The sequence below is a fragment of the Schistocerca cancellata genome, chromosome 7 (assembly GCF_023864275.1).
Source record: "Schistocerca cancellata isolate TAMUIC-IGC-003103 chromosome 7, iqSchCanc2.1, whole genome shotgun sequence".
In the NCBI taxonomy this organism is placed as follows: Eukaryota; Metazoa; Arthropoda; class Insecta; order Orthoptera; family Acrididae; genus Schistocerca; species Schistocerca cancellata.
The window spans coordinates 443932811-443948354 of record NC_064632.1 but is presented as its reverse complement, the minus strand read 5'-3'; the positions used below and the strand labels follow the sequence as shown (position 1 = coordinate 443948354).

Genomic DNA, 15544 nt, shown 5'->3' with positions numbered 1-15544 from the left:
TGAAGGTTGATGCATCACCTACTATGAATTTCCGCATTTTTACTCCATTACCCACTAGCCGTTCTGCAACTGCATCAATTCTGTCTGCGGCTTTTTTACCATGGGATAGGTATCGTTGACAGTACCTTGCTAATGAAAGCAATTGCAGCATTTGAGCCATGGCTTTATCCAGAGCACTAAGTGACTTATATGGTGACAAGCTTGCTGTACTAGGCTGCTGATCTTGCATCTTATGTTGCCTGTGTTTTCTAACTCCCTCGCTATTTTTAGGTCTTCTTTCTTCTGATAACAGCCCTTGCATATGTTGACTCAAATGTAGAAACTTTTGTTTCTACTTCTGCTGGCCTTTTTGAGTTTCTTCCAGATGCTTCTTCTTAAATTCTTCATTTTTTCTTCATTCTTTAACTTTTCCCTCTTCCTACTCTGTCTTTCTGCTGCTACTAAGAGCATCCTCTTCTTCTAACCTTAAAATAATACAACCGTGACTCAGATTACGTGACTCATGTTACGCTGTTAATTTTCTGTTTTTACAATATTGGTTGAAATGGGAAATTTTTAGTAGTGATGTTAGTTACACATTCATACTAAGAAGTAAATTACTGGACAAGATAAAGTTATCTCTAATATCTCTTTTGACAGATAAACTTAATTACATGTAAGTGACTCAGGTTACATGAAAGTTCATGCTGTTGTGTTATATTGTTTACCCCAGCCTATAATTTACCCACTTCAGTTTTATACTCTTTATGCAATACATTAGGGTATGTAACAGTAATATAAATAATGATATATTAATTCTTACCTGCCAATTAGTTGAAATGAAGGTCTAAAATCTCCAACTCACACTCTCATCACATGAAAAACATATGGCATTATAAAAATGGCTACAAATTAAGGAGGGCAAGCAATAATGGGCCACAAACCATTGTTGCCATACAATAAAAAGTCCAGCCTATTCAAAAAATATATAAAAAGTACCAGATTTTAAACTTTTAAATATCATACATGTGTCCTACTTTATGTGGAATATCCCTTTTGCAGATATTTTGCCAACACTAATGACAAAGTACTGGATTTGAATTTATCTTGTCTTGTTTTCTACCTTTTTAATTTGTGCCAAATTTTATCCTCTCTGCATTTCATCATTGTCATTCATTCTATTTACATGTTATGATGTAGTAATTTAAACTTTAATAACATTTCTGTGCTGTAGTTTTTTTTTTTTTTTTCAAATGTTCATTGTGGGCTACGTAATTCAGAGAAGGAACAATGTTTCAGAATGGTCCCGTGAGGCCCTCCTAGACAAGTGGATGAAGGATGCAGTTGCTTGTTGCCAGTTGGCAGGTGTGCAGCCCCCAGCCTCGGCTCTTCAGCTCCGTGACAGTGGCAGCACACCTTCATCCCCAGTTCTGCAGCCTCCAGATATACCACCAGACCCTGAAGACCTTACAGAGCCTGTTGTGAGTGTCATGATAAGATTTTCTTTTGCATGTACTGGCCATGTGAAAAATTAGGCATACAAATTTTAACATATAGCATTTGCCGAATAGCCTCCATTTGTGAATACAGCAAACTCCTGATTACCTGGGTGCAAATTCCAGTTTGTGGATTATCTGTGCAGAGTTCGACTGAGAGGGAAGGGGAGAGGAGAAGAGAGGAGGGGATCAGAGGGGGAGGGGGTGGTAAGATCTGTTACAATTAAAATAGTATTTTCATTTGAAACTCGCTATAATGCACGTGACTCATGTTTCCTCATGTGCACTGAGGCACAGACGTGCATTGATCTGTTATTAGAGTAATGCTGTAGGCTTCCACATGAGACGTATAACATGCTTTGAAAATACAGAAAGTAGCAGTTTCTTGTAAACAGAAAGTAGCAGTTTCCCGTAAAAATGTGTATTTTGGATTGTCCTTGATTTATGGTTATATGTGCAATCTGTTTCATGATTATTGTTTGTTATATCATTGCTAACTACATGCTTTCTTAAGGCTTCAGTTTTATTTGTTGGCTATCTCTGTTTGCCTCTCTCAGTCTTACACACACACACACACACACACACACACACACACACACACACACACACAGAGAGAGAGAGAGAGAGAGAGAGAGAGAGAGAGAGAGAGAGCATTTGTGGGAAAAGTGTAGATGACACTGTGAACTAATTGTTCTGCCTTCATGTATGTTCTTTCTTTTCTACCTAAATCTTCTCAGACTGTTTCTGTTTCACCAAATTTTCTTGTTTGCATTATAAGCAGTGTGAAATCTGCACACTGCCAGTGTCAGAGGAGACTGGTGGTGATGTGTCAGCACCCTGTGGTCACCGCTTCTGCACTTCGTGCTGGGAGAATTATCTCACAGTCAAGATCCAAGCTGGTGATGCCCATGGAATTCTATGTCCTGCTTACCAGTGCCCCATGTTAGTGCCTGCGGATGTAATAGAGAAGCTTGTTTCTCCAGATATGGCTCGTCGATATCTTCAGTTTGATATTGAGGTCTGTATGATATACTGCATTAATTAAATTACTAGGTTTGCTCCAGTGTTTGCATCATTATTCTAAATTATTGTTTTCTAAACATTATATGTAGATTCAATTTATATTTCAACATAATAGAAACAAAAATTGAGTATTAACTTTTTTGACAAAAGTGGAGCACCTACATGACCCCAAGTTAGGAGTAAATGATCAAGTATCACATGAGATAAATTTTGTAGTACTTGAATGTCCAGTGCTCAGAATTTTTAAAAATTCTTTCATTACACATTTTATGTTTTGGTTCTCTTGAGGTGACAAGGACAGCATGGAATAAACTTGATCTACTGGTTAATGAAAGAGCCAACCACTTTTATGGGTAATGCACAAATGAACAGTTCACAGTTCTGACGTGATGTAGAAAATAGGAGCCACTTACTATGAATGATAGAGTTATCACCATAGTCCAACTCAACGTCTTAGGTCAGTGTCTAGTTGATGCCTGGTTGATGTCGTAGATGGTGTTCCGGTCAATGTGCAGATTTGTGTCATGCTCAGTCAGGTGCAAGCTGGTCAGTGTCTTGTTCGGAGTCCTGGACTGCCCTGGGTCGACATATGGTCAGAGATCTGTGTGGTGCTGAAGAATGCTGCTGAAGATGACTACCAATGGATGAGCTGCAAGGAACAGCCAGTGTTGAGCCCAGAGTGAGAGCAAGTGCTGTAGGCTACTGGTCATGCATCATCTTAAGTAATCCTTTGGAAGGATTTCCATGATGATCATGTGACATGCAGGCACATGACATGGCATGCAGACAAAATGTGCCACGTTTGCAGTGGCCTGTGTGGCTGCAGGTGCAGCTGGCGAGCAGTGCTGGTCTCTCTCATGGAGCCTGCTGGATTCTGCCATGTACACAGAGGGACATATTAATGTTGTCATCTGGTATGTACATGAGGTGGTGAGCAGCATATATGAGCAGAATTTGGATTGCCATATGTGTCTGGGTTGGCAGAGGATGCTTTTGGTATGGGAACCTGCTGGCTGGAGATACATTCTGTAGTGGTATTTGGGCAGGCAGGTGGCCAGATATACAGCCCCTCCCCCTGAAACAGATGGCTAAACCATGAAGCACAGATTGCCAGAGGGAAGGTGGAGATGCTCCGGAGGATGGCGAATGGGCCCTGAGTGGGGGCACAACAGAAGTGCCACAAAGTGGAAAAGTGGCACAAGCATGCAAGGAGCCCGAAGAGCAAAGATGAGATCTGATGCACAAGGAAAAAATGGACTAGAATGTGCAAGGAAAAGGCACTGAAGGAAGAGGAGAAGTATGAAGAAGGTGTGGAAGGAAACACATGCATCAAAGAGGCACTAAAGAAAAATGGAAGATTGAAAGACCCGTCCTGATAGTTAGCATCAGACTGGGGAATGCTACGCAGAGATAGTCCCACGTCCAGTTGCAGAGGCAGCTGTAAGTGTGAAGGCTGCAGTGTGTGTCTTGACATGCACAGTGTTGTGCGTGGAAGCACAGTGGTGCACACGAGAGTGCAGTGGCACATGTAGGAAGTGAACGTAAGTGGGGACCTCAGTGCTGGTTGCTATGGCATGGCACTCATGGAAGGGATACCAGCCATCACTGCATCTTCCTGATGAAGGGCAGGGAGAGGGAAGAAATTTGGACCTCACAGCCAGAGGGAATGGTGAGTGTGCAGTAGGTGACATCGGATGCCAGAAAGACTGCCCGAGGAAGATCGACACATGCCCCGTACCGTCACCATTGTGTACTGAAGATCTGGGTGTGGGGCCATTCTTGAGAGGAGAGCTGACCATGGCAGCATCATCCAGATGAAGTGGTCTGGTAGTGTCAGACTTGACTGAAGGAGGACAGTTGCCAGATGAAAGAAGATGTGGATATGGAAAGCAAGAGGCAAGCAGAGCTGTCATCAGGGAAGAACAACCAGGCCTCCAATGGTGGTGAGACCTGGTGCAGGCTGAGGCAGCAATGGGCAGGGCCACACCTTAGGCATAGTACAAACTGTGGAGTCATCTGTTGGAGAAGAGGCAAAAACATGAGATGGGTGGGACCCATACACAGAAGCATAGAGGCCCCAGAGGGGAAGCAGGGCACCAAGGACAAGAGCAAAGAATCTTTGACAGGCAGAAAGAAGGCTGATGTGTCAGGGGGTGACACACCAGGGTCATTGGAATTGGAAGAGAGCAGAGCAATGCCGTCGGTGGATGAAGAAAGGAAGTCCTTTGAGCATGCATGTTAGATGTACAGGAAGCAAATGAGAGGATGCAATGGAGAGGGGAGTGATTAGTTGCCTGGCAGCTAGCTGGCCAGTGGTGAGGAGGATGGCGGTGGTGCTGAAACAGGAAGAGGCACTGGAGCCAGCAGTGATGGTGCTAATGATGCAGGGATAGATGGCACAGGATCTGTTGGTATAGCAACAGAAGGCATCACAGCAGGAGGAGCCAGATCAGGAGGCACAGTATCGGAAGGCACAGGAGTAGGAGGTACCCATGGTACAGGATCTGGCTGGCACCCGTGGTTCAGGAACTGACGAGGCCTGACGCACAGGAGCTGGAAGAGCCTGTGATGCAGGGACCAACAGGGACTGAGGTGCAGGCACTGGAGGAGGCTTCAGAGCTGGGTGAAGTGGCAAAGCCTGAAAAGGAAGAAAAGTCAAAGAGGGTGGGGGAGCCGAAGAATGTGTCAGAGTGGTAGAGCAAGAGATTCTGAGGATGCATAGAGCAAGAGAGGGCATTGGAATCTGAGGAAACCGTGCTGTAGTTGGCGGTACTGGAGGCAGAGGAGCTAGAGGCATCCAGAAGAGAAACAATAAGAAGTGAAGAGATGAGGAGAAGATGGTTCAACCTTGCAAGGAATGTAGGACATGAAACATAAGCAGAATTGAACTGCAGAGGAAGCTGCAGTGAGTCTCTAGCCAGGGGAGAGGGGGAACAGCATCAGGATGGGCAAGGCACCATTGAAGAAGCATGCAGTGGTATGCAGGAAGTGCCATGTGTGTTGCAGAAACTATGCTGTCGTGTCTGTAGCATGTGGGAGCATTCTCATGGGACAGTGCTGAGTTAAATGAGCAGTGCTCTGAGTGAGATGCTGCAACTACAGATCATGTAACTGTTAAAGTTGGAGCTGTAGTAGTTCCAGTGCAGGAACAGCCATGGTGGTCATGAAGATGTGAGAAGTATCTACAAAAGAAGACACACTTAGGATTGTTCCTCATTGCCACTTTTATGTCTTGGTCCTTATGAGATGGCTAGAACAGCATATAATAGTGTGGCCAGGCTGATGTCTGGCTCAGTCAGTGTTTTGGTTGGAGTCCTGGGCCTTGCTGACTCAACATTCTGTTGGAGGTAGGGGGGGACTGATGGCTGCTGCTGAAGATCGCTGCCAACAGATAAGGTGCAAATATTGTGGGCATTGAGTCTGGAGTGGGAGCGAGTGCTGTAGGCTAGTGATCATGCAGCATCTTAAGTAATCTGGCTGAAGGGTTTCTGTGATGGTGACGGTCGTGTGGCTTGCAGACACTTGACGTGTGGCGCATGGACGAAACATAGTATTGTGTTTGCAGTGCAATGATTGGCTGCACGTGCAGCTGGCAGGTGATGATGGTGCCTCTTGTGGAGTCCACTGGAGTGTGGTTTGTACCCAGACGGGTGTGATGCTGTTGTGTGGTGCGTACACAGAGCAGCATGTTGCTGTTGTCATCTGCTCTGTGGTGTGTATGACCAGTATTGTGATTGCTGCATGTGTCTGGTTTCAGTGTAGGATGCCTAGAATGTGCCAACTTGTCAGCCAAAGATGTGACCTGTGTTATTTGGTGCACAAGTGGCCCGACACTACAATTGGAATATACAAAAATACAGTAAAAAAGGCAGCATGAAAAGAAAAGATACAATATGTAGTTGCAGGTGGGAAGAAAAAGTCACTTCAAATTGTTCTCTCTCCTGACATAGGTTATAGAGCAGGGCCGGCCAAACGCTGCACAGTGTGCAGACGTGCGGAAGTGCTGCACATGTGCGCACGTGTGCGACAGCGACCGACAGCGACATCTGTTGTTAGATACGTGTCCCAAATGAACGGCGGTGGCTCCACTTCCCTGTGGTACAACTAAGAGCGCAACATATCCAGTCTCGTTTACCCCTGGTGACCGTAACCTTAACAGAGAAGTACTGAGAAATGGCAAGTACTGGGAAAAAGCAAAGGACGGGAGAGCTATGTTCTCAGTCGTTTAAAAATGACTGGGAACTGCAATTCTTTTTTGTAGCTGTTGGTGAAAACTCACAGTGTTTGCTGTGCCGCCGAATAATAGGCGGCCAGTGTAAGTTTTCAATTGAAAGACACTACAATACATATCACAAAGATGAGTGTAGTGTACTCAACAGTGAAGAACAGCAAGCAAAATTTAATTTCCTTAAGAAAATGGATGAGACACATCAACTCGATTTTACTGTACGTCAAAGTAACTGATATTTCTTGAACTCTTAGTTTTTTGTGTTACATTTATGTCTGTTTTACTGTACGCTGTACGATGTACTGTTTTCAATTTTCCAGAATGACAAGCAAACTAAATCTTCACTGCGAGCAAGTTTTAAAATCGCATTAAGAATTACGCAATCTGGGAAACTCTTTTCCGAAGGGGAGTTTGTGAAAGGGTGTCTGATTGATGTTGCAGAACTTGTGTGTCCCACGAACGTTAGCAGGTTTCGAGAAATCAGTTTATCCAAACAAACAGTGACAAGATGTATCAGTGCTGTGGCTGGCGATCTGCACAGGCAGCTAATAAATAAGGCTAAATACTTTGTTGCTTTCTCTGTTGCGCTCGATGAAGCAACAGATCTTACAGATACAGCCCAGGTTGTGATATACATACGAGGTGTCGATAATGCACTTTGTGTAACAGAGGAGCGACGTCTGTGCGTAGAAACATGCACTACATGAACGCTGACGGCTGCAGCGTACATGCTGTGACCCGGGAGTTGCACATGTGCAAGAGCACCGCACGCGTGCAGAATTTCTGGCCGGCCCTGTTATAGAGCAACTATCCCTTTGTTCCTTCCTTCCTTCCTTTCTTCCTTCCTTCTAGTATCTGTACATTTTATTATCTTTGTTTCTCTTTCATGTATTTAACTGTTCACCACAAAGGAATTATCCAAATTGGGTGGAAATCAGTAAATGTGATGTAGATGTACAAACAAACAAATGATTACTGTTTCATAAAAATTGGGTGATTTGTTCGAGAGAAAGAGCTTCAGAAATGGAGCAAGTCAATAATGTGTTGGTCCACTTCTGGCCATTATTTGGCTTGGCACTGATTTACAGAATTGTTGGATATGCTCCTGAGGGATATTATGTCAAATTCTGTCCAATTGGCACATTACATCACCTAAATCCTAAGCTGTTTGGAAGGCCCTACCCAAAATATTCCAAAAATTCTTAAGATCCAATGACCGTGCTTACTAAAGAAGGCTTTGGCAAGCACAAAGACAAGCAGTAGAAACTCTCACCCAGTGTGGGCAGGTATTATCTTGCTAAAACATCAGGCCAGGTTGGCTTGCCATAAAGGGCAGCAAAATGGGGTGTAGAATATCGCCAACATACCACTGTGCTGTAAGGGTATTGAGGATGACAACCAATGGGATCATACTGTGGAAAGAACTGGCACCCTAGACCATCACTCCTGGTTATAAGGCTGTATGGTGAGTGACAGTCAGGCTGGTATCATTTCACTGTCCAGGGCGTCTCCAGGCAGGTCTTCACATGTAATCAGGGCTCAGTTCAAAATGAGACTCATCACTGAAGACAATTCTATTCCAGTCAATGAGATTCCAGGTCAAAGACGGTGTGATACCAACCTGACTGTCATACACAATATAGGCTGATGACCAGGAGCGATGGTCTGGGGTACCAGGGTTCTTGCTTCTCAGAACCCTTTACTTGGAGAGGATTATAGTTACATCTTTCCAACGTAACATCCTAGAAGCAGAAATTTTGATGAGAAGTGGTGCAAGTGAGTAAGTTTTTATACCCTGAATCCCGCTTATTTCAAACAATTTACCATTTCACTTTTTACATGTTCAATTTCTAGTGATCTTATGTTATGCCATGATCATAAACAAAGCAAGAGGTGAGACTCTGTGTGCTGCAATCTTGGAATTTGGTGTCAGCTGCTTTTCACATGGCTCTCTCCTGTGTTAGTGAGGCAAACAAGCTCTTCATACATGTCCCCCAATCATACCAGTCAGAGACTGTGTAAAAAGAAGCTTATAAGTAAAAAATAAATTCCACACATATGAAATCTCAGGCACAGCTATAAATAAATCCCTGGGCAATGCAAGGCTCCTCACTTAGTGCAACGTAAAACTTAGTTTTAAAAAAATTTCAGTTTCCTGTATCTGTAATTTTTGTGGCATTTCTGTGTTGCTTTGTGAATGCTTCTCTTTTGCTCCAAACACAATCTACAATTTAATATTATTTATAACAGTTCAGAACTTTCAGTGCAGTTGACTTACAAATTATTACTCAATGCTAGGCATTTGTGGAGAGCAACCGAAGCATTAAATGGTGCCCAATGCCTGGCTGTGGTCGAGCAGTGCGGCTGCCTGAGTATGAGCAGCCACTACCTGGCTCTCGCTCAGGTTCTCCACCTCCAACATCACATGCTGTTGACTGCGGTAATGGGCATTTCTTTTGTTGGTGAGTATTAGTGGCTACATTATGGTTATTTGCATATTTCACTGGTTTCAGTAGGTGTACAATGACAATCTCATTCAGTTTGGCTTAACATGCTTAGAAAAATATGCCTGTTCTGGAAGAAGAACAACAATTCTCACCTGTAACTACAGTGTATAAGACCTTAACATCAGAAGAATTTTTCATGACCTCATGCAAGCTCTACCTTCATCAGTTTACATCTCAAATGATGATACAAAATTTTAAGTTTATTTTTACATTCAAGTTCAAGACCTGAAATGGGCAACTTTCTGTTCACAACAGTACTCTTTGTGTGATGGTCGTAGAGAACATAAGGCAGCATGCCTTGCCCCACATATTGGCTGCCCCAGGGAAATGTGCAGTGGGGGATTGGCATAGAACCAACTCATGCTTGTATTGCTGACACCTTTATTTGTGTTTTATGCTTCTGGAAAAGCAGCCACGTATGCAGAAATGACGTTCATTTAAATGACACATGCAGTTGAAACTGAAGTCACCATATTAATTGGCAAGTGCAGTCCAGATACATATAAGTTGAAATTATATATTATTTATCAGAAACAATGAAAAAGTAAGATGCAGAGAGGTATAAATTTTGATGCCTTTAATTAAAGGCCAATGACTGTTTTGTCAAATTCATTGAAACATTAAATTTATTTATTCACTATAGATATTTAGTGATATGTGAAGAAAGGTATATCAGAAATTAATAAAAATGATTAAAAATTATTACAAAAGAATGATTAAAAAGATTACAAATGAATATCAGTCACTGCTCTCATCAGTGTAAGACTCCTCAGCATCGTCACTTGAAGCTGCTGTATTATTAACAAATTCATCAACAGCCACTTTGATGACTCCGCGTTGCTTTCAGTACTCTTGCTCCAAGTGTTGCACTTTTCTTTAGTAACCATCCAGTCCTCCACAACAACTGAGGGAAATGCAGTCTAAAGAGTTTCCTTAGACATGTTATCTGTTACATTGTGTTCTCTGAAATGATATTTAATTTTGGCACATGCAACTTCAGTCACATGCATATCACACAACTGAAGCAGTTTATTTTATGTAGATTATTATGCTGTCTGTTGGCAGCAAGCTTGTTAAGACCATTAACTTTCTTGGCTGGTTTGTTCTTTTTAATTAAGCCACACAATTTCTGCTTTTTAGTTCTATCACTGCAGTTTATTTTTTCGGCTCATGATCACTCAAACATCGCTCTATCTTTGTAATCTTAAAAGTCATTTAGATAATGCTTTACTGACCTGGCTGCTGTGGTATGGTGTATTGTCTATAACTATCATGGAAATTAGATGGAATATAAGTGTAATTATACATGCCCTGTACTTTGCTCTTGGAGTAGAGGATTGTAGGACTGGATTAATAGGAAGAATCCTTTGTATATATTAGCAGCAGCCATGTTACATGTGAAACTACAGTGTGCGTATAGTAACTCTTACAACATGTGGTTCACCTACACCGAGTCCTCCAGCAACAATAGAACATATATTTCAAAATAATTCTAATGTAATACTCTCCCATGTTAAAGGATAATTAATAATGATAGTAATATTATTAATAATTAAAATTATAACAGAAAATAAACCTTGTTGCCAGGGGTTCCAAGTGATTCACATGAATAGTATTGGGAAACCTTCTGAGCCTTGTAGAACTGGACAGGCTTTTACCTTTGTATGTAGCAGCTCGTAATTTAGCCTGTGCAATGGAGTGGAGCTGATCCTTTTGCTGTTTTTCTTTGTTGCAGCAATGTAAAATGTAAAAAATCATTTTTCACTTACTGCTGTGAATGACAAACTTCATTTTCCATTATGGTGTTGATGGCAAACTAGATGAAGTACTCGATGGACCAGGGATGGCCTATTCACTCACTTTAAACTGTTATCGCAGTCTGCAAATCAGATCAAGTCACAAATTCGATAGAGCACAAAAACTAAGAAATATTGGCTCTCTAAAAATGGATGCCACATTTCTATCGAAACATGTGTTCTAGATAATATTGGCAGCACCTGGAGATTGTGAATATTATCATACTTGTTCCAGTTTCCTCTACTATTGGCAGTGCTAGTATGAAGAGTCTTCCTATCATGGCCAAGCAGCACATTTATGTTTTAAGGTGTATGTATACAGGCTGCTTCATAAAGAATTCCATAAATGAAATGAAATAACTGAGGCACAGTGAACAATAGAAAGTTACTAGTTGTCTCTTTATTGTGAATGCCATTAAAGTTTTGTACATAAATTCTGCAGTTAATTCCATATGCGTCTAACAGATGGCATAGGGCACAGCTATCACTGTAAGGAACCAGTAAAGAGGTTACGAAGGCTGATATACCCCTTAGATGCACATTACTGCCACACTCTCATAAAAATGTGAGTTGTCTACAAACAATGTAGGAATAACCTGTAGTTTACACTGTACATTACTGCCTCTCATCTACTAAAGTGTATGAATTAAAATAGATGCACATTCCTGGAATATCAATTTTCCATCTCGTCCAGTGTTGTATGACTTATGACAAACTGTGCCCTTCACTGTGACCCTCAAAAATAGCCATTGAGAAGTCAAGTGTATAGGACATGTACACAAGAGAAACAAAAGTAGCTAGGGTACAGTTTTTTAGCCCTATTTTGCATAAATAACGTACTTACCGAGTAGGTTCTCAGTGCTTGTAGTGTAGCAACAATTTTTTCCAGAAACAATATGTGCCAGGTAATAGTACTTCAAAAGGTCTAATTACACCTTTTCTCAAAACTACAGCACAAGCTGTCATCTGTGCGGTTGCATACACAGATGTGTGCTTTCAGTGCAATAGCTCAAAAATCACGGATTTGTCTTTTTGTGAAACAATCCAGCTGAAGTTCTGTTTCAGCTGTGAACCGTTTACACGGCATTAAACTTTCTCATGCATCAAGCTCCATAAAGGAGAGTCTTCAGTTATGCAGAATGAGTCATGTTAAATATTAACTGGGAGAAGCAGACACTTGAGGACAGTTTTGTAAAGTATACTAATAATAAATTACAACTAGTTGTAATCTGTTCATACTGATAATTACGGAAATAAAGCAACTACTTTGGAAACTTCACACTCTTCCTCTTACGCTACAGAATTCAACATAGTCAACCATGGAGAGCATATTCTACATAAATTCTTATTTTTGTTGCAGTGCACAATCCGGTATCTTCTATATCTTGTGCACAAACATGTGTAGGGTTTTCCACAGATTTAGTATGTAATGGATGGTGTTAATTGTGACTCCACTGAAATACAAGAGATGTATCTTCTTGGAATACACTGATTAACAACAGTTACAGTTATGACATTTTTGCGTGAGCTGTAACTTGTCTGGGGCCAACATTTTCCACCAATGCACCTACCATGCCACAGGACAGATAAAAGTTGTCAATCACATGGTAAATGCTTCTCACATGTAGACTTTTTGCAATGTGTGCAATGTGAAAGTTAGTTTGTATACTACTCTTTGTTGCTGTTGAACTGTGTTTAACATTTCTGTAGACTGCCAGTTCCCTCATTTGATGGGATACGATTTCTCTCATTCATGAATACAAAATCACATATATTGATTGGTTCGATCATTTTTTCATTGTTGGCTGTTCTCCTCCTTCTTGTTGTTATTTCTCATGTCTCCTCTTCTTATTTTTCTACTTGTTCTTCTTCTTCTCCTTCTCTTTCTTCATTTTTAGTAATCATGAATTCCTCTCCTGTCCCAACCTTTTCATCTCACAGTAGCACTTGCAAACTTCATCATCAGTTATTTCCTGGCTGTATTTCAGCCTGTCTTCCTCTATAATTTGTGCCATCTACAGCTCCGTATACTGTCATGGAACTTATTCCCTTATGTCTTGACAGATAACCTATCATCCTGCCCCATCTTCTTGTCAATGTTTTCCCTATAATCCTTTCCTCACAGGTTCTGTGGGGAACCTCCTCATTCCTTACCTTATCAGTTGACCTAATTTCCAACATTCTTCTGTAGCACCACATCTCAAATGATTTGATTCTCTTCTGTTCTGGTTTTCCTACAGTCCCTGTCTCACTAGTGTACAATTCTGTGCTCCAAACTTATAATCTCAGAAATTTCTTCCTTGAATTAAGAGCTATGTTTGGTACCACTAGATTCTCTTGGCCAGGAATGCCCCTTTTGCTGGTGCTAGTCTGCTTCCTTTGTCCTTGTTACCCCATCTGTCATGGGTTATTTTGCTGCCTAGGTATCAGAAGTCCTTAACTTCGTCTACTTCGTGATGACCAATTATGGTGTTAAATTTCTTGCTGTTCTCATTTCTGCTATTTCTCATTACTTTTGTCTTCCTTTGATTTACTTTCAGTCCATATTCTATACTCATTACAGTGGTCACTCCATTCAACAGACACTGTAATTCTTCTTCACTTTCACTCAGAACAACAATGACATCAGTGAATCATATCATTGTTATCCTTTCAGCTTGAATTTTAATCCCTCTCTTGAACCTTTCTTTTACTTCTGTCATTGATTCTTTGACATACACATTGATTGGTAGAGGGTGAAAGACTATATCCCTGTCTTACTTCCTTTTCAATCTGAGCACTCAACTCTTGGTGTTCTGGTTTTATTGTTCCCTCTTTGTTTTCCTAGATATTGTGTATTACCTAACTTTCCCCATAGATTACCCCTATTTTTCTCAGAATTTTGAACATCTTGCACCATTTTACAATGTTGAACATTTTTTGCAGTTTTACAGATCCTATGAACATATCTTGATTTTTCTTCAGTCTTGTTTTCATTATCAATTGCAGTGTCAGAACTGCCTCTCTGGTGCCTATACCTTTCCTGCAGCCAAACTGATCTTCATCTAATTTTCTTTTCCATTCATCTGTATATTATATTGTTCAGGATCTTGGATGCATGAGCTGTTAAGCAGTGTGTGTGATAGTTTTTGCACTTGTCGGCTCACAACCTTCAGAATTGTGTGGATGATATTTTTCTGAAAATCTGATGGTATATTGCTAGTCCGATAAATTTTACACATCAACATTAATAGTTGTTTTGTTATCATTTCCCCCAATGATTTTAGGAATTCTGATGAAATGTTATCAATCCCTGCATTATTTGATCTTCCAAAGCTCTTTTAAATTCTGATTCTAATATTGTAACCCTATCTCTTCCCTGTCTATTCCTGTTTCTTCTCCTAGCATGTTATCAGATAAATCCTCCCCCTCATAGAGGCCTTCGATGTACTTTTTTCACCTAACCACTCTCTCCTCTGCATTTAACAGTGGGATTCTGATTGCATTGTTAATGTTACCACCCTTGCTTTTAATTTCTCCAAAGGTTGTTTTAACTTTTCTATATGCTGAGTTAGTCCTTCTGATAATCACTTATCTTTTGATTTCTTCACATTCTTCATGCGGCCATTTCGTCTTAGCTTCCCTGCACTTCCTATTTATGTCATTCCTAAATGACTTAAAACCATAAAAGCAACAGGCATTGTAAGAAACATCAAGGTTTATGTGGTCAGCAGTCAAAATGTTAAATTGGTTACATTTTAGTGTCAGGAAAACAGCTTATTACACAGAATGCATTATGTCACCCACATCCTTCAGCACACATAATTGTTTATCATACTGTATCGGCAAATCAGTCAGCTGACAACTTGCTTTGTACTGCTATATGCTTGCTGCAGTTCACTGTACAGTTGTATAGGCTGGCCAGCCAGTTCAGGGAATATTTAGGGGTTTAGTTTGAAAATATTTATTTAAAATTTTTCCAGTCAAAGTGTTCACTTGGAATAACTTCTGTTGTGCCTACATGACCCACATTGCCTGACATTCAGAACTGAAGCAGTTCTGTCCAGTTAAAGCCACTGACAAGAGATGCCTTCAGCCCTCTGCTAAACTGGCTGTTAAGTATGCACCGTCAGTGAATCAATAGTGAGTGTGAGGGGTGGACCACTTGTGTGGCTGTTAAAAGGATCTGGAGCACAGAATGCAGTTAGTTCACTCTCTTCACTCAGAGAAAATGCTCTTGGAATCCAGACTTCAGAAAGGGCAGATAGCCTGGCACCCTCTGCCTCTGTCCCTGCTCATCAGGACTGGCCACCAACAGCATGGATATGATATCCATCTGTACCTTCCCCTATTCCTCTTTATTTAGTTTCCAACACTTATAGACTTGCAGTCAGCCTTTGCATCTTCCCCCGGGGTGAATCCTTTTCCGTATACCATTATTGAAAATATATTCCTAATTTTCTATGATTAGCTCATTTAAATCACTGTCTTCCTTCCAATGCTCACCCACCCTGCTCTGAATCTTGTGCACAGGAC

General features: G+C 41.1%; 1 protein-coding gene across 3 annotated transcripts in view; it reads left to right on the top strand.

The window, feature by feature from the left end:
• Positions 1–15544, top strand: part of LOC126092311 (ankyrin repeat and IBR domain-containing protein 1-like) — a 564318-nt gene that overhangs the window by 329725 nt on the left and 219049 nt on the right. For 2 of the 3 annotated variants that reach the window (XM_049907838.1, XM_049907836.1), the window contains 3 exons: positions 1279–1460; positions 2254–2493; positions 9025–9188. In XM_049907838.1, the coding sequence (XP_049763795.1) occupies positions 1279–1460; positions 2254–2493; positions 9025–9188 (586 nt within the window). The remainder of the gene's footprint in view (positions 1–1278; positions 1461–2253; positions 2494–9024; positions 9189–15544) is intronic. The other variant, XM_049907837.1, reaches the window with a different exon arrangement.